The sequence below is a fragment of the Cydia pomonella genome, chromosome 7, assembly GCF_033807575.1.
Source record: "Cydia pomonella isolate Wapato2018A chromosome 7, ilCydPomo1, whole genome shotgun sequence".
NCBI classification, from domain to species: Eukaryota; Metazoa; Arthropoda; class Insecta; order Lepidoptera; family Tortricidae; genus Cydia; species Cydia pomonella.
Genome location: NC_084709.1, coordinates 21,814,307 through 21,835,342, shown reverse-complemented (window position 1 = coordinate 21,835,342; position 21,036 = coordinate 21,814,307). Strand labels below are relative to the sequence as shown.

General features: G+C 34.8%; 1 protein-coding gene across 8 annotated transcripts in view; it reads right to left on the bottom strand.

Moving 5' to 3' along the window:
* LOC133520143 (alaserpin-like) overlaps positions 1-21,036 on the bottom strand; it is a 72,802-nt gene that overhangs the window by 9,783 nt on the left and 41,983 nt on the right. Inside the window, exons 9-10 of one of the 8 annotated variants that reach the window (XM_061854498.1) lie at positions 5,496-5,623; positions 3,754-3,897 (exon numbers count right to left, since the gene is read on the bottom strand). The exons of 4 other annotated variants lie outside the window; for them this stretch is intronic. In XM_061854498.1, coding sequence (XP_061710482.1) covers positions 5,496-5,623 — 128 coding nt within the window. In that variant the 3' untranslated portion in view covers positions 3,754-3,897. Of the gene's footprint in view, positions 1-3,753; positions 3,898-5,495; positions 5,624-7,288; positions 7,392-8,005; positions 8,137-14,767; positions 14,854-17,414; positions 17,540-18,666; positions 19,106-21,036 lie in introns of those variants that run through there. 3 more of the 8 variants (XM_061854493.1, XM_061854501.1, XM_061854507.1) reach the window with 3 other exon arrangements.

Genomic DNA, 21,036 nt, shown 5'->3' with positions numbered 1-21,036 from the left:
AACCTTGCACCACTTCCGAAGTCCGCAAAATAATCGATCATCTTGACGCTAACACAAGTACAGGAATAGACAAAATTAGCACTAAAAGTATTAAATGTATCAGAGACCTAATAGTTGCTAAACTAGCAAACAGTTTCAATCAATGTTTACGAGATGGTACATTTCCTGACAGTATGAAGATAGCCAAAGTAACGCCAATATTTAAAACCGGAAAACGAACCTGTCCAGGAAACTACCGCCCTGTATCAGTTCTTCCTATACTTTCTAAAATATTAGAGAAAATTATTCACACGAGGCTTCAGACATACCTTAATTCGATAAACTTCCTTTCTGAATTTCAATATGGATTCCGAGCTAAATCGAACACCCTATCTGCAACGTTAGACCTAGTAACAGATATAAGACAAAATATAGATAAAAGAAACTTGGGACTCTGTATATTTGTAGATTTAAAAAAAGCATTCGACACCATTAGTCACTTTTTGATGTTTAAAAAGTTAGAACATATAGGAGTCGAAGGAAAAGCTCTCTCAATGATCAAATCTTATCTAGAAAACCGGCAACAAGTCTTAAAAATAGGCAGCATGATTAGTAGTCCTAAAAAAATCACATACGGCATACCGCAGGGGTCAATTTTGGGCCCACTACTTTTTATAACCTATATAAATAATATCACGGATCTTGATTTACAGGGACAAGTATCTCTCTATGCGGACGATACTTGCTTGATGTATTTTGGAAAGTCAATCGATGAACTCATAGATCGTGCTCAAAGCGACTTAAACAAGCTAACAGATTGGTTTAAACAAAATCTTCTCACTATTAACGCATCAAAAACTAGTTATATGATATTTTCCGCTAAAAATAAAACTATTGGACCTTACGAATCACTACATATCAATGGAGAAATAATTAAAGCTTCTTCACAAGAAAAATACTTAGGTCTATTACTTGAGCCGCGCCTTACTTGGAATCTCCAAATAGACCGTGTCAGGAAAAAAATGATCTCGCTAACAGGCTCACTGCGCCATGTCGTCGGCTGTTTCCCTAGAAATGTACGCTATGTAATTTACAACTCATTAGTAAAGCCACATCTAGAATATTTAATTGAGATCTGGGGTTGCGCGGCAAGCACTCACTTGAATAAGTTGCAAACATCGCAAAATAAGCTACTAAAGGTATTATTTGGATATGACTATTATACTTCAACAAGAAAAATTTACGAAGAACTTAAAATTATGCATATTAAACAAATTTACGTTTTTAAAACCTGTATCTTGGTCTATAAAATTTTACATAAGAAACTGCATACAAAACTTTCATTTACATATAAGCAGAATAAATATAATCTTCGAAATAAACATAGCTTAAAGTTACACTTCCATAGAACAAATTACGGAAAACGAAGTATTTTAAACGAAGGTGCAAAATTGTACAACAAATTGACGCCGAGTATTAAAAATAGTCCTTCGTTCAAAATATTCAAAAATAAACTGAAACGGTATGTTGTTGAAAATATTTCGCTAAAATAGTTAAATACATATAACAATTGCAATCAAAAAAGGCAAATCAGCCTATTAACTTAAACGAATATTTTCAAATACAAAACTGCTTGGTATACGACGTTAACTAAAAAAAAAAAAAAAAACTTATACTGCTCCTAAAATACTTTTACATTAAGAAGCATGACATATTTTGATCTAAAACTATTAATTCTTGGATACTGTAATCGCAGAGTTATGCATGTTGTTGTTACGCTACCCACTCTTAATTAGTTAATATTGTACAGTTTTTGCATTGCACGGCCGCGGGTGCGCTACGAATACCAACCTTACTCCTATTCAAATAAGTATATATGCGAATTCACTCGTGTTTCCGAGGGATGCAAAAACATACACACCACGTCATTGTATAGCATTAAGTTAAATTTAAATTCTCATTTTAAGTGAATAATGTATATTCTTATGAGAATAAATGTCTTAAACCATAATCGTTATATAAAATATTACGATGATGTAACAATAGGAATCATTAAAACCACACTTTGACTACCGAAACAGTACATAGAAATCTCAAGATTAACAAACAGCACAGCGGATGTCATTTCAGATCTAGAGCAGAGCCCAACTGGGGAAGTACCTCCACCTTACAGAAAACCGCAGCCAAATAACACCCTACCCACCCTACCCAATAGACCCTACTCATAGTGTTGTGTTCCTGCTGGTGAGTAAGATTGCCAGAGCTCAACAAGGGTGCGGAGTATTAAGGTCGGCAACGCGCATGTAACTCCTCTTGAGTTGCAGGCGTCCATAGGCTACGGAGACTGCTTACCATTGGCGGGCCGTAAGCTTGTTTGCCACCACCGACCTATTCAAATAAAAACCGACAACGTCTACTATACTGGACATCCCAAGACAAAAAAATCTAAATCTTAAAGCATAGCGATACTTTAGGGCCGGTACAGACGGACTGCAACTCAAAGTTGCAGTCCAGAACCATACAAGTTGCAGTCGAGTTGCAGTCCGTCTGTACCGGGCCTTACTGGTAGCTTAAGTGAACAATAATTATGTTACTTTTAAGTAAATCTAATATTTATCAAGAGTCTTAAACTGTATGGTAACCTTTTTGAGTTGTGCCATTTAAAAAATAAATATACAAGTTTATACGAATAGACCAAGTGGGAAATAATATCCCCTTATAAGGGGTAAAACCTCCCGATTATAGTCAAGTACTACAAATATGGCCCACAAGTTCATCACGTAATTAATTATCAGTCCCAATATAAGTCACAATCCTAATATAGTAAATGTAGCCTTTTTGTTCATATTTATTATGGCGGGAGGGAATACAATCTATGTGTATGAAAAGTGTCCATCAAAAAACCTTAAATAGCGCCATGATACACCGCGGACAAATGTTTGACTTCGATAAAAAAAAAACAAATCACTGACAGCGCACTTCACTCCGTCAACAACGTCTAAGTTCATGTCATGGCCTTGTGCTACCCTAGCGCCACCGGAGAGATTTCGAACTATTATTTACAGCTGCCAGCTGGACACTTTAGCTACACTAGCTACAGTTCTCCCAAAAGAGATTGTTCTTTTTACTTCTACCCTCCAAAATATTTATCACGCAATCTTTGAACATTAAAGACACCGTTCGGATTCAGATTAAACCGCCGCATTATTGCAGCACGACATTACTACCGACTGCATTGCTGCAGAAAATTTCAAAAATCTGAGCTACTTTTTGATTTTATTATAAATATATATGAACCCGATTGCTCTCATTATAAAATGTAAGTGCCTCTTTAACTTTGCTCAACCCATTACCATCAAGATTTCATCTCTTTGATTTTCCCAATCCAAGTGATCGAGTCTATAACCACTCTCTTTAACTTCCGCTTACCCCTACCACTTCCTAACTAAAGTATTGCCAGGTAAGTCATAAAACATTGCCCATCATTCTGACATGCCCATATTGCTAACGTAAAATTCATATTTGCTTACACTATCTGGTATTTAAAAATCATGAGAATTTTGTCTGCGTTTTTTCCTCCATAAACATATTTTACCTTAGAACTACGACATTCAGATAAGGGTCATGACGGTACGAAGATACTCGCTTTGATTTTAGACCATGTTTGGTATCTTTTGTATATTTGAGTGATTTCACGGTACTGTATATAGTTAACTAATAACTTAAAGGTGTTTCAGTGGTTTTTACCGCTGCATGTTTCGTAATGAAAAAAAGTTGCGGAATAGTTAATTTATTTATCAAAAATTAGTTTTCTCGTAGTTTTTTCAACATGTCATGACAATTAACTTTATCTTGATGTCTGTGATCCGCAACTGTCCATCGCAGTCCTCAGTAGCTCCATTAACCGGTGGTTCGGCCCTGAGAAATAAAAAAAGGATTAGTGCGTTTATAATTTTGGGGTAAGAATTTATTTAAATATTAAATAATAGCACATAACTACAGTATCCAGAAATAAATATTGCACACCAGCCTTTGCAAAGAGACAATGAGCTGTTTTGCGACGAATTCCCAACACTGGCGACCGTCCATCAATTATCGTACTTAATTATTATTTGATGAATGAAGCAGTGGTGGTCGAGTGAATCTGACATCCGACTTTCAATCCTGAGGTCGCGGGTTCAAATCCTGCTTGTACCAATTAGTTTTTCGGAACTTATGTAAGGAATATCATTTGACACCGATTCAGGGACGAATCATGTTGCTCCTTCCTAATATATCGCACTATCCTTTTGGGCTATTTTGAGTTGTCGAATTTTAATCTATTTTATCTGTGGGCTGTGCATGCAAAGGGACGTCAAGTTTTGCCAACCCTAATAATTGGTCGTAGCAACGCTGAGCCGAAAGGAGCCGAAAGTGCCCGATAGGTCCAGTTTCACCTCACTGATCAAAGATCATACTGCACTTTATTCAATTCAATTCAATATATATTTATTTCAGACCAAATTACAGTCCGTATTTGTTAGTTAAGTACAGTAAAACTATATGAACAGTGGTACAGTTTATGGACTTTATTAGTTCACGTCAAATTGATATCATGTAAACTTTATGATATGACATATTATGACAAACGTCACATAGGTTGTGTCTGACAACGCTTTACGAAGTTGTTGTTGAGATTCAAGATGGCGAAGACATCTCGAGATTTTTTTTTGTGTTTTAGCTCATTAATGTCGTTTAAAGTGTAATATTGATAGCTTATTATGCAGTGAACTATCATGGAAGTGTGCAGCTAGTGAAAAACTAATTTTGAAACGCGTTTAACCATGTTTTACTCAACACTCGGCAATCCATCGTGACTTTTAGTAAAGTCCAGCTATCTCTTTATTAAAAGCAACTACCGAACAACGTCATGCTCTACGAACACACTTAAAAGTTACCACTGAATAACGACACTTGACACTGGCAAAATCATCATAGTTAAAAATTAGCATATTACGTTACTGTGTCGTACATTTAAAGGGCCATATGTACTGTAAAACGTTGTACGATACATGTGCGAATAGGTAATTCGCAACTCGTGTCGATTTAAAACACTCCCTTCGGTCGTGTTTTAATGTACTATTACAGTACATACTCGTATGATGCTACTTTACCGCCCAAGTGCGGTTACTAGCACTATACGTGCGTATGTCGGAAATTTAAAACTTAACTCGTGTCGATATAAAACACACCTTGTTTTAATTTATTGCCACTCGTTGTGAATTTCCTACTTTCCGCACTTGAATTGTAATGTACTATTGTATTGAAAAGCGATGAAGCAACAGTAATTAACAGGCCAATTTGAACGTGCACTGATATCAAACCGATATTAGAATCATAATATCAGCGCGGGCGTCTCGCTCGCACTAATACTTGTGCGGACAAGTCTGAGCGAAATGAACGCGAAATGACAGTTCATTCTAATATCGGTTTGATGTCAGTGCATATTCGAATTGGACTGATAGTCTAACACTTACCTAGTTAGCGAATACTCCGCCAAAGAGTGCGCTATCTCCCGCCTTCAGGAGGAAAATGAAGGCATGGTCTGCAATAAACTCCCGCACTCTAGGTGGAGGCCAACTTGCTGCCATGGGAACGGGGAACACTGAAATGTGAAAATATAAGCACTTGTTAGCTAGAACATAGCCATAAAAAAGAATAATGGTTAGCAATAAGGAAGAATCCAGAAGATAAGACAAATAAAGGTCGAGATAAGTTACTTATTCAGAAAGTACTGGCCAGATGTAATAAGGCGACTCACACACTGAGAACACAATTTGTGTCATCGGCGCGTAAATTATATTATTGATTACAAATTACCCTTACAAAGTATACATGTCATTTTTTTTAAGTGACCTTAATTTATGCTAAGGAATACGATATTTTAATGGTGATTGATTGTTTTTTTTCTATTATACTCTCGCAAAATAAACTCATTGTCATATATGTACTAGTAATGATCTGTTTAAGTTGTTTAGTAGAAATGACAAAGCGCCTAAAATTATCATATAAGCAAACTTTGCAAAAATATCATATGTCAAACAAAACACACTCAAATATAGTTACGGCACAACTATACACCCAAGCAAGCAGCTTGGTCATATAGATAATAGCAATATTAGCACACACACCAAACAACAAACAGTTGAAGAAATAAGGAAGATCGACAAAATGGATTAACTAATGGAGAACAACAAACCTGTAGACAAACCGCGGCAACCTAATCGCTTTGACGCGTATAACGGCACGCGTAAAAACCGCAAATAACGGGCAGGATTAAGATATCAGGATATCAGATATTGTACAACAAATTCATTATCTGTAAACATGTTATTATTGCTAATTGTGTTACATTTTTTTTTTTTGGAATTTTATAGCTTGGATGCCAGCCCTTTAAGCCAAATCTCATAGAATAAAACTAGAGATAGGGGCAAGCTATGATGGCGCCATCTATGCAAACATTTGACAGTTGCCAACCCGATTTTGACAAATCTTGCGTGTTACTAGATATGGAACGATATGGCAGCAACCCCCCTATACTCTAGTTTATCTCTGAATTAAAAAAAATATCAGATATTGTACAACAAATTCATTATCTGTAAACATGTTATTATTGCTAATTGTGTTACATTTTTGTTTTTTTTTTTGGAATTTTATAGCTTGGATGCCAGCCCTTTAAGCCAAATCTCATAGAATAAAACTAGAGATAGGGGCAAGCTATGATGGCGCCATCTATGCAAACATTTGACAGTTGCCAACCCGATTTCGACAAATCTTGCGTGTTACTAGATATGGAACGATATGGCAGCAACCCCCCTATACTCTAGTTTATCTCTGAATAAAAAAAAAACTAGGGACGCGTGACATGTGTGTAAAAGTTTTCATTTAAGTACCGCCATTTGAGGTTCAGTTTATTTTTTAATTAGTTTATACATATGTTGTGTATAAACTAACAAAAACAACATAAAATCGAGTAAAATGAGCGATAAACATATTTCGGAGACGCCTACTCATATTCACGAGTTCAGCGAGTGAATAACGATGCCCTAAGCCGGCTGTACCATATGGTTCCTGAATATATTAGATATATATAATATATATAATAGAGAGCTTATAATATGTGTGTAAATAAAGCAGTGTATGTAACTACTCATAATATGGCATATAACACCCGTGTGGTCCTTTTATGAAACTCATTTCATTCGTTTCATAAACCCCACACTTGAGTTTGAGTGGTTTTACCACTGCATGTTTCGTAATGAAAACAAAGTTGCATAACAGTTAATTTATTTATAAAAAATAGTTTCCTCGTAGTTTGTTCAACATGTCTGTGATCCACAACTTTACTGTCCGTCTGTGTATTTGTTAGGGCCCTGAGAAATAAAAACACGATTAGTGCATTTATAATATAATTGAGGTATGACTTTATTTAAATATTTAAAAGCTCATACCTACATACATGTAGAAATGAGTCGACTTTCCAAAGACTGATTATGCATTATTGATTGCCGGCTGGACTTATTTATATAATGGACTTTCTGCACAAAGCGGAAAGTGAAAAGTAAGTCAGTTAATTTATTCGATAGCGTGACGTGACGTACGCGTTTGCGTTAAGTCTCATTTTGTATGGGATTTTGAGTTACCAAAACAGCCCGCTTGGCGCGCTGTTTCAAAATCCCATACAAAATGAGACTTAACGCAAACGCGTACGTCACGTTACGCTATCGAATAAATTTAAACTAGGGGTTCTGATTACGTGGGATAGGTACACTTATACCGTCTTTAAAAGGATTACGAAAAATTCCTCACAATAACAGATTTTTATTGGACTGTTTCTATAGGTATTATAGGTGCCTACAAAAATTATTTTTTTGATGTTGTGAGGCATTGTATAGGATGGCATAGTAGTTGCAAGGAATTATAAAAGAAAAGCAATGAAGTAACACAGTAATATTGAATACAAATGAAATAAAATAAAAATACTTACCTAGTTGGCGAAAACTCCACCAAAGATCGCGCTATCTCCTGCATTCAGGATAAAAACGAAGGGATGGTCTGCAATAAACTCCCGCACGGTCGGCGGAGGAGACCAACTCAAAGCCGTGGGAACGTTGAACACTGTAATGTAAAAAGCACTTATTCATTATTTTCTTTAACATGGCCTAGAAAATAATGGTCAATATTTGTTAGTCATAGTGAAGAAACTAACACCAGGAGGCATAAGGAATAAGAAAAAGCACAAGATGAATTATTAATTCACAATATACTAGAAACCATAAAGGTAATTAGGTTATTCATACACTGAGAACACAATCTGTGGCATCGGGGCGTGAGCTATATTATTTATTACAAATTGAATTTATAAACGTTTTATTTTTATTTTTCTATTAAACGAATTGTCATATTTCAATTAGAAGTTAGTCGTAGAAAAACTATCTAACTATCTTATTTTTTATTTTTTAACTGCACAATAAAGACTATTTACTTACTTACTCACTACTTAGGTATTTTTTTTTGTAGAAATGACAAAGTGCCTGAAAATATCATACAAGCAAACTTTGCAAAAATATAATAACTCGGTGTCAGGAAAAACTTACCCAAGCAAGAAGCTTGGTCTCCTAGATAATATCAATATTAGCATACACACAAAATAAACAATAAAACGTTGAAGAAATGCTGGAAGCTTGAAAAAACGACTAGTATCTAATGAAAAACAACCTGTAGAGACCGCTGCAACGTCATAGCTTTGGCGTGTTAATAAACTTATACATAACTAAGAAAAAGGATTTTGTGTCAATCTAGTGCTAGGTAAGTACGTACATCCTAAATGGCTCACTGTGTTATTTCAGAGGATTTATTCGCAAGTAAGTCCCAGGTTTACAAAAATACAAAGTCGATAAACTTTCACTCATGAATGAATATTGCACCCCGGTAAGTCCTTAAACTACGTCCAAAAGAGAGGTATGGGCATTGTGAATGTCATCTCACTTTGTGTGGTAGGGCATAGCACAGCGGATGTCATTCTAGAGCACAGCCCAACTAAACAACTAAGGAGGTACTTCCCCCTCCATCTTACAGAAAACCGCAGCCAAATAACACTAGACCTAGAATAGTGTTGTGTTCCTGCCGGTGAGTAAGGTTGCCAGAGCTGAACGAGGGTGCGGATTGTTAGGGCCAGCAACTCGCATGTAACTCCTCTGCAGTTGCAGGCGTACATAGGCTACGGAGACTGCTTATCATCAGGCGGGCCGTAAGCTTGTTTGTCACCGTATAAAAAAATATCATGGATGGCTTTCAATTATTTTAGGTTAGCTGGAATAAAACTTGCCTCGTCAATACTTAATAATTAGGCTCTAATTCTCATGAAAATGCACGTTGTCATGTAAAAATGACAGCACGCACACAAACACAAACACACAGCACGACCCGCAAAAGTAGCGAGGTGTTCAAACGGATCTGAACGTATATTTTTAGTGTTGTGATAATAATTAATAAGAGTATGTACCAACAGATCAGATAAAACACTTGGCGTTTTGAACCAGTTGCTTTCAATTTCAATACGAGACCTTTTTGAGAACGACATGAGACCACCACGCTAAACTTGGCACCCATACTTAGCACTCTTGGAAATGACAATGTATGACCGCGCGCGCTCATACTTCACGTAAATATTGGCGAGCGACTTAGCATGGTTGGAATTTGCATTGGTTCAGTTTATTAAATATGACATATAAAATTAAAGCAATAAACAACTAAGAAGTTTATATTTCGTCAATAGAAACTGGTCGTAATATAAGCGTTGGTGACCTAGCGGTAAGAGCGTGCGATTTGCAATCCGGAGATCGCGGGTTCAAACCCCGACATATCATTTGATATTTACCAGTCGCTTTTCGGTGAAGGAAAACATCGTCAGGAAACCGGACTAATCCCAACAAGGCGTAGTTTACGCTCTGGGTTGGAAGGTCAGATGGCACTCGCTTTCGTATAAACTATGCCTACGCCAAATCTTAGGATTAGTTGTCAAGTGGACCCCAGGCTCCCATGAGCCGTGGCAAAATGCCGGGACAACGCGACGAAGAAGAAGAAGAAAAAGAAACTGGTCGTAATATATTTAAAATAAATCAAAATGTGTCTCTGTTTATGCAAGTATCTACAATATGTTACCCGTTACTCTTGCTTTTGAGGGTAGTATAGGGATTTTTCATTGGCAGTTGGCTGCATAAAGATGACATTCGAATGGTAACTGCAGCGGCATTACTGCACCGGCGTCGACGCCAACGATGTCATTGTTAATTAATTTCCTTGATAAAATAAGTAACAGCTGCCGGTTCGAGCGTCCTCTTGATAGTCTCGCCTCGCGATTAATTCCATTGCTTTCTGCTAATCTATATTGTTTAAAGTGTAACATCGATAGCTTATTATACAGTAAATAAATGTGATCGTGAGGAAACCTGCATACATCTGCGAAGAAATTCAAAGGTATACCTATAGATATACCTGAAATAAATTATTTTTATTTTATTTTTTATTTTATTTATGTGAAGTCCCCAATCCGCATTGGGCTAGCGTGGGGACTATAGCCCGAGCCCTCTCGCACATGAGAGGAGACCTGTGCCCAGCAGTGGGACGTATATAGGCTGAATTATTATTATTATAAATGTGATAGTGTGCAGTGAATGGAGCAATAATCTAGAAAGAATTTTTGAGTCAACGACCGATAATCCAAGTGCCATGTGTAAATTTCAATTCAATTCAATTCAAATATACTTTATTCATGTAGGCCTAGCAACAAGCACTTATGAATAGTAAGACAGTATTACATATAATTATCTTAATCTAATTATCAGAGCAATTTATTGATGTTGTAAATATTATTCCATATATAATACTAATGAATATAATTCATAGATCAAATTGAATACTAAAAATTTCACAAAATACAGTCATACAAAAAAAATATGTATAAAAAATACTAGTCTAGATTGTTTCTAGAATAAATTCTAAATGTCAAACAAATATAATAAAAACAACAAAGGAAATACATGCATTGGAATATCCATTTCATCATCATTATTCAAATATAATAAATAATTAATCATTTCGAATCACAATTAATCCCACGTTGTTTTATCAATCATGTAGTCTTGTGTGGTATAATAAGCTTTAGAAATAAGTTTACGCTTTACATGATTCTTAAATTTATTAATTGGTAACTCAGTAATATGGTTTGGAAGTTTATTATAAAATCTCACACAATTACCCATGAATGATTTTTTAATTTTATGGAGCCGAGTGAAGGGCACGGCGAGCTTATGTTTATTTCTAGTATTAATATTATGAATGTCACAATTTTTCTTAAAATCGGCAATATTTTTATGCACATACAGAATATTCTCATAAATGTATTGACAGTGCACTGTCATGATGTCAATTTCCTTAAATTTATCTCTCAGTGAGTCTCTATGGTTCATTTTATATATTGCTCGAATAGCCCTCTTCTGCAGAACAAAAATGGTATTTATCTCTGAAGCACCACCCCACAGTAAAATACCATATGACATAATGCTATGGAAGTAACTAAAATATACTAATCGAGCTGTTTTGACATCAGTTAACTGACGGATTTTGCTTACTGCAAAAGCTGCAGAACTCAGTCTATTCGAAAGAGTAGCAATATGGGGACCCCACTGGAGTTTAGAATCTAAAGTTATACCAAGAAAAACTGTACTATCAACTAATTCCAATTCCTCATCCTTCACAATGACACTTGTTTGTACATGCCTTACATTACTAGTGACAAACTTAATACATTTAGTCTTATTCTCATTTAACAATAAATTATTAACATTGAACCAATTTACTACTTTAGAAATAGCATCGTTTACATCATTGTAAGCTTGTTGCTGTCGTTTGACTTTGAAAATAAGTGAAGTGTCGTCTGCAAACAATACTATATCATGGTGGGTCTTTACAAGGAATGGCAAGTCATTTATGTAGATAAGGAACAGGAAAGGTCCCAATATTGACCCCTGTGGTACACCCATAGAGACCAATGACCCCGGTGATCGCTGTCCATTCACATCGACCCTTTGTATTCTACCATTTAAGTAGGACTTAAGTAAATCCAGTGCCGCTCCTCTAACTCCATAATAGTGTAGTTTCCTGATTAATGTTTCATGACAAACGCAGTCGAAGGCCTTAGACAAATCACAGAAGATACCTATAGCATCTCGTGACTCCTCCCAGGCATCGAAGATATGCTTAATTAGCTCAACACCAGCATCGGTTGTCGAGCGACCCCGTGTAAAACCAAACTGCTTATTATGCATTAAATTATTGACGTTAAAATGTCGTACTAATTGAGAAAGAATTAATTTTTCAAAAATCTTACTGAACGTTGGTAGCACAGATATCGGTCTAAAGTTAGTGGGGTCAGAGTTGCTACCCGATTTAAATAAAGGAGTTATTTTACTATGTTTCATTAAATCAGGAAACTCGCCGCAATCAACACTGTTGTTAAATATAATTACTAAGTCAGGCGCTATAATTTCTACTAAGGATTTGACAGCATGGACAGAGACTCCCCAGAGGTCATTCGTTTTTTTGACATTAACCGAATTAAACGCCTTTACTACATCGGAGGTACAAACACGTTCAAAATGAAAATCTCCACAACACTCTGGAGCGTTATCTTTTAATAGAGTAACAGCAGATGAGGGTGATGAATTTAAATCCTTAGTTGTGAAAACTGGTACGTCAGTGAAAAAAATTTTAAATTCTGTAGCTACTTCTAAATTGGAATCTATAATTTTGTTATCAATATTTAGTTTAAAATCATTCACTCTGTGTTTCGAGCGACCAGTCTCCACATTGATTACTTTCCAGGTTGCTTTAATAATGTTGGTACTATTTTTTATTCTTTGACTTAGATAATTTCGCTTAGCTATATGACAATCTATTTTAAACTTTTTCGAATATTGCTTGACATGTTCTTTAAATTCATCACTCGTGTTAAACCGCCGTTCCTCATACAAGGCATACAGTGCACGTCTTCGTTGATGTAAGTCCGCAGTAGCCCACTCACTAAAAACTGATGCACCACTAACTACGACCGATTTTGAAGTAAATATCGCATTATAATGATCCATAAAAGTGTGAAAGAATGAATTATACATACTATTTGGACCCATATCGGAAGACAAAAAGGGTAGCGCCTGAACTAGACTTTGCTTCATTCTTTCTACGCGGTCCGAGGTTACTGGTACAAAAGTTATTTGTTTTCTTAAAGTATTTTTCCTTAATGTCTCAAATACCATTAATTGACCTAAGTGGTCTGATTCTAAATTACTGATAACTTTTTTAGTAATAGGAACAATATCAGTGAAAATATTATCTATACAGGTTGCACTAGTAGCAGTCACTCTAGTAGGCTCCATAAACATGTGGTTGAGATTACCAGATTTGAATAGATTCAACAATCTACAAGACATTGTTGAATTTTCCAAAATATTTACATTAAAGTCGCCGCATATAAATAATTTCTTACTAGAAGATGATATTTTAAGTAGCACAGAATCCATTACACTTTCAAATATTTCAAAATTACTTAATGGCGGCCTATACACACAGACAACAATAAATTGCTCAGCAAATTGCTAAAGTTCAGCTATCGCTTTATAAGAGCTAATAAAATCACCTTACACTGTCTTACTTACTTACTTTTAATATATAATATATAAAAACTTAAATACATAGAAAACACCCATGATTCAAGAACAAATATCCATGCTCATCACACAAATAAATGCCCTTACCAGTATTTGAACCCGGGACCATCAGCTTCGTAGGCAGGGTCACTACCCACTAGGCTAAACCGGACGTTACTTACTTACTAACCGTACAATTTTAGTCGTATTTAAAGCTCCTAATACTTTGAAACTGGGGCAATTGTCCCACTGGACTGAAGCCATTTAATTTTAGAAGAATGAATGATAGAAAATTAATATCATAGTTTTAAGTCAGGTCCCCACTGAAAACCAGCGCCACGGATTGCCGCGGCATTATGCTGAGTGGGAATCCTATTTTAGCGTCCAATGTTTTTCTTTCTCTGTACTCATATGTTCTTCTTTTTTACAAATGTAATGTGTTGTGGCGTTAAATAAATGTATTTTCTTTCTTTCTTTCTTTCAAAAAATAAGTAACAGATTAGGCGTTCTATTCGCGGCGGTAGTACAGTAAACGTATTAAATATCGATACGAACAAAGTGACAAAGATATGTACATACTACCATAATATATATATGTACATACTACCATAATATATATATACCATAATATATATATGTACATACTACCATAATATATATATTATGGTAGTATGTACATATCTTTGTCACTTTGTTCGTATCGATATTTAATACGTTTACTGTACTACCGCCGCGAATAGAACGCCTAATCTGTTACTTATTTTTTGAAAGAAAGAAAGAAAGAAAATACATTTATTTAACGCCACAACACATTACATTTGTAAAAAAGAAGAACATATGAGTACAGAGAAAGAAAAACATTGGATTTTCTATAGAAAATAAGGTCGTGTATACATATTTTTGACATTTTGTCCGTATCGTTAATACCTTGACTGTACGAGAGCGACAAGCATCGCCCACGTCGACGCCGAAGTAGTAATGTAGCTGTATTTGCCATCCGAATGTTACCTTAAACGTTTATATGAGTGAAATAAAATGCAAAGGAAATTTCGATTTTTTATTATTATTTTAAAAATACACTTGTTCTGTATTTCAATGATAATGCAGCTGCACCTGCTTACCGGTGTCCCTGAAATAAAAAAATAGTTGTACTCAATTTAATAGAGGATGAGAAGGTATACTTTGAACTAATTATCTAAACAAGGTATTAAAACAGTCATTATTTACCGAACATGCAAAATAGGTAAATGTGTAAGGCGATTCATGCACTGACATCGCAATATGAAAATTTTAAATGACAGCATGCAAATAAGTTTAATAAAATGAAAAAACTAGGATCTTCAAAATGTCTGAAGAGTTGAAGATTTTTTTTTTATTAAATGAGGATTTGAGGAGGAGGAAATTTAATAAGTAATAATAGATATATTACTTATTAAATCTCCATTTTTGTATTACCTTTATTTACCGACTTTTTGATACAGGTTTCACTGGTTATGGTCGCGGCGAACTGAGCCCCTAGTGTAAATTTATTCGATAGCGAAACGTGACGGACACGTTTGCGTTAAGTCTCATTTTGTATGGGGTTTAGAAACAGCGCGCCAAGCGGGACGTTTTGGAAACTCAAAATCCCATACAAAATGAGACTTAACGCAACCGCGTACGTCAACTTTCGCTATCGAATAAATTTACACTAGGGGTAGTGATGTCCCAGCAAAATGTCAAAACAGAGAATCCGACGAAAAGCAATGAAAATGCTTGGGGTGACCATGACCATTGAAACCTGTAGGGCTAAGATGGTCGGCTTTTTATCATTTGTCACCATGCCTGTCACATTCGAACAAGTATATAAGCGCGAAAGTGACAGCCTTAGTGACAGGTGATAAAATGGAACCATGATGCCACCGCTGTATCGAAACGTTGATAAATAAAGGTAATAAAATAAATTCGCTATAATGTGATTTAATAAGTGTTCTCTAGATGTAGCTAATATATTTATGTGTAGGCATCATTATATTTAATAAGAGGACAAATGTTTTATTTCGAACTAATGTTATTTCTGTTATATATAAATTTGTTAAATATTAAACTTTCCTAAGAAAAAACATCAATGAACTAGTATTTACTCGTAACTTTAAAACTACTACTACCAACTAACAATTAATAAGTATACTACCCTTAATAAATAGATAATCTGACAATAATTTACTAGACACAATGTATACAAATCTATTGTTCCTATATGGAAAAAATGGTGTGTAAATACCCTTTCAGTTTTGTAAATAAAACTTTAAAAATAAACACTTTTCCATTTTTATTTTGTATTCGGACTAGTTGGTTTACTCTTCCATGTTTCAAACTATCTTTGAAAGCAAAGCTATCCGGAGTGAGCAAATATGTAGTTTAACCTCTAGTTTAATTGAAATGTACTTTCTCTATGTGTAGAGCGGTGTGAATGAAAACAAATAAAATAATTCATCATTTTAACGAAACGAAAACTCAATCGTGTACATTACTTATTTTTATTACTTTCATCTGTGTATCCAGTATGTGGCAAACGTAAACGAAAATAGTTTCATCGCCTGATGTTTTTACCACAGGTATAGGGCACATTATTATTAGATATCATTACCTACAGCAAAAATTACCCTGTAGATCTTTAAAGGGGCGATGAGTCTTGAATCATATATTTCTGACATATACGCTAACTTTTACGTAACTTACTTACTATGCATCACTAAATATATCAGTGTTGGTACTGTCAGTTACTTGTGGTAAATGTACTACCTACTACACTTGTCTTCTCGTAAGATATTTAGTTTTATTACATGTATATTTATTTACATTATTAAAACTTTATATAGGCTATTGTGAGTCTTTCTTCCACTACAAGGATAATTTTAACTGTTTAATTTGTAGTGTTATTCTAACATTATAAAGATTTTAATCAATATATTAATTAACTAAATTTACTTGTACCGTTACCTCACACAAATGGTTAGGTCCCGTAAACTGCGGTTACTTTGAATCGCAGGAAACATTGATCATTGATTTTTGAGCTATAGGGAATTTATTTTTGAACACAAGAGAATGTGGTTGTACCCTTAACAGAAATATATGATGAAAGTGTTCGGACACCAATTTCTTATAGTTTAAAAATCGATGTTCAAAGTAGCCTTAATTTTCAGTACAGTTATTCTAGAACTAAGTAAATCATGCTTGCTATACACATTTCAGAGTTGGTTAGAATATTAAAAGTGTATTTAATTTATAATGAAAAAGCGCTTACCTACTCACCAATTAAAACTCTCACTTAGTAAAATCAAATGCACCCTTTGAACAATGTTAGCGTTTTATGCGTCCACATGTAATAAAATAAGCTTATTAATCGCCCGTTTTTTCAGGTCAAATAGGGTAAAAGTTTTGTTTTACTTTAAAATCAAATAGAGCTTATTGACGCTATGAAAATGACCGAATTCTTGATTTTTTGCTAATAATGGTAAATGATATTCAAATTAGAGAGTCTGACAGTAATGTCCGCGGGACAATAAACACTTGAGCAAATATCATTTTCGTTTTTAACCAAGTTGATTAAGTAAATTAGCCTGTTTTCTACTTTTACCTCAAATGACCTTAAACTTAGACCAAGCCCCCGTCGCAACCACAATACTGAGGCAAAAGTACTTAAAGTACCTAATTATAGAAAACGCCACTGAACAAGGCGCTTTCTCCCGACTTAAGAATGAAGATGAATGGATGGTCAGCGTTGAAGTAGGTTTCGGGCTTAACGTATGCGCTCAGGTACGTTACACCGAAATCTGAAAAAAGCAAATGCGTCCATCACGAGAATGCAGGTCTTACACATTTTATAGGATGTTTGCGTCTTTCTCTGTATACATCGCAAAGTTGAGGGAGTCTAAAGTATTTTTAACGCTGCACCCTTGCAGGTGGGATACATTTTTACATTCATTGAGACTCAAATAAGAAAAACACGATATATACCAGAGTCGTTAATTTTTATTGTACCGTTGTACACAAAAGTGACCTTTTTCTAAAATGTGTTTGACTCAAGTGTTTATCTGCTGGCGATCAGCAAATAGCAAGTGACGTTGGATGACTTTACTCCCGCGGGATACATTTTTACAATACTTGAGACTCAAGTAAGAAAAACACGATATATAATGTACCAGAGTCGTTAATTTTTACTGTGCTATTGTCCACAGAAATGACTTTTTTCTAAAATGTGTTTGACCAAGGTGCCCGTCTGCTGGCAATCAGCAAATAGCGAGAAGTGTTGGGACACAATTTCCCAAACAGTGAGCGTTCAGTGAACAATTTTTTTTCTTCTAGAATTGCGTTTCTTACGTGAGAGAATAGACCATCACTTTTCGCTTTATTGTCGCTAGTCCGAGAGCTGCCTCAATTGAAAATAAATAAATTAGGTAAACGTAGAGCTACATACATTTACTACTTACTATACGCTAGTGTCCGACCAAAGATTCGGTTTCAGCCAGTTTCGGCCAAAAAATCATGTTTCGGGCGTAGTTTCGGTTTCGGCCAAAAACTTCTTACTATAAAACTATGAAACTAAACTATGTGGTAAAGAACAAAAGTTAATAATATACTGATTTATGAATACAGAAATTATGCTTATTAAAAACCACAATTCCCCCAATGAGGGCGTCATTGGACGGTCGACGCATTCTTAATAAGTGTATAAAAGTGGTTTTATGACATTTTCAATGATTTTAACAAATTCACAAATGTTTTGGTTTCGGCAAATAAAAACATGTTTCGTTCAGACACTACGCAATGTACGCATTTAGAACAGCCAGTTTTGTTACTAGTTTCAAGATACGCCTCGTGTTCGTTTTTGTTTTATGTCCGTTGTTCTATAGGATAGGTACATATTAAGGGGCTTAGGAAATAATAATACAAGTAAAAATCTGCTTTAAACATTAGTCTCTATTTTATTTTTAGTCCATCAGTGAGAATCAGAAAAAATGTTCACAATTGGTTATTTGATTTTTATTCATTTGAGAGGTAGAAGCGGTTAGCAATATAAAGACAAAAAAATGCTATGTAGGGTAGCTAAATCACTAAAATGAATGATATCCTACTTACTAAGTACTAACCCCACTAAAAGTAATCGAAAAGTGTAAGTACTTAACCTAAAATAGAACAACATTATTTTGATTCATGTTTCGTATTTAAGTCACTATTATATATCACTTTTTTATGAACACTGGTATAACATACAATTCAGAAATAGACAACTCCGTTAAAAAGTGTACGGGCTCCTTGCCTAAGATGGAAAATAAATGGATGGTCGGCGTCAAAGTACAGCTCTTCGACTAGGGCCAACGACTCCTCCACGAGAAATGCTGAAATAGAAAATTTTGACTGACTTTATATTAAAACACTAGTCATACTGTCACCAGCAGTGGCAGCATGGTTACGTTTTTATCACTTGTCACTATGCCCGCTACTTTCGCACTTACATACTTGTTAGAACGCGACAGGCATAGTGACAAATGATAAAGAGCCGACCATCTTAGCCCTACTGGTCGAAACCAATTTGTTAATTTGTGAATACTCAATTTGTGTGACATAAACGAGATGTGGTTGAATAATAATGGGGAAATCTGGAGGAACGAGAATAATCTTTGTCAGCTATGATCATACGTCGGGGTTTTCGGTGCGGGAAACACTAGCCAAAAAACAGGTTAAAACTATAAAAACCAATACTATTTTAATATTTCTAAGCGCATTTGAAGCTTACCTTCTATTTTTAATTCATAGTTTGGTAATTATTTTACAATAGACAAAGTTATAAATACAAGAAAACGTTCCCGCACCGAAAACCCAGACGTATGGTTATGATGTAATGAAATTATTACATTTTATTATATATTTTAATGATAATTTCTTCTTCATTTTAAATTTCAATACAAATGCATATCATAAAACGCCTTGCCGCTGTCGATTACTGTTCCAGTAAACAACCTTAAAAGTGATCAAAAATTATCGGTCTTTGGCTTTACCAGTGGTAAAAGCTGGAAAAATATCCCTAGTATGTAGTTATCACTGGTAACAACTTGGTGGTAACTAGTGGGAATAACTGACAATTCGCCGTACAGTCAGCGTATTTAAGTATTTATCAATATTAATATATTATATATATCGTTGTCTAAGTACCCTCAACACAAGCCTAATTGAGCTTACTGTGGGACTTAGTCAATTTATGTAATAATGTCCTATAATATTTATTTATTATTTATTTATTAGTCATGATACGCCTTTAGCATAAATTATCTTGCTAAAAAATTCATCTCCTACACCGCGCCATCTAGTTTACACTTTTGTCCCTAGTGAGCTAATGAGAGTAATCAGAAAAGTCATCTTCTGTATTACCGACCTCTAGTCTATTTTGGCGTAATAGTCATAAGACTGACACTGGGGAATGACAGTAGATATGGTGGTGTGCGTGAATGGAAGAAATTGCAATATTTTGCAGTTTTGAGAGATGTTTGATGAAATCTGACACTGTTCAGTTTAAATATGTTTCGATTTAGACGTAATATTTTTTATTGTTTACGCAAGTATCAACACGTGTTAGGAAAATGTTTGGGTTTTGGAAAAAATATTGATACGCCGCAAATTGTGCACAATCACGCCATCTTTTGGTGCCTAGTCGGCAGGACATCCCTAGTAGACATCCACCTTAATACCTAATTGTAATTTTTTTTAATTTTGTTTTTAATAAATAAGTTAATAATTATGTAACCTTTTCAGGGAATAAAGGATATTTTTATTTTTATTTTATTTTACTTATGCCATTCACACTGGCAAATAAGCCTTATTGAGCTTACTGTGGGACTTAGTCAATTTAATAAAGTCCTATAATATTTATTTATTTTATTATTTAAATAGTAGATAAATAATGAAATACAAATAAGATTTAAGTACAAAAATCTGTTTTTGAAAGCTTAAGCTTATGTTTGCCTTTTAACATTGTGTTTGTTTATAAGTCGACGGCCGATCGTAAAATCAGGCAGATCATGAAATTCCTAGGCATATCAAAAAACGTTAAAATCATTGTCTAGTTCCCTGATTCTTATTTCTGGACAGTTTGCCCTTCTGGCATCTAAAGCAACCTAAGAAACCTATCGTACCTATCTATTAAATAGTTTAATGTGACCATCGTCAAAACATTAAACAGGAACTTTACGATCTGCCTGATTTTACAATCAGTCGTTGACATATAAATTAGACCTTGAATGAAATGTTGTAGAGTAATATCTGATCGATTTTA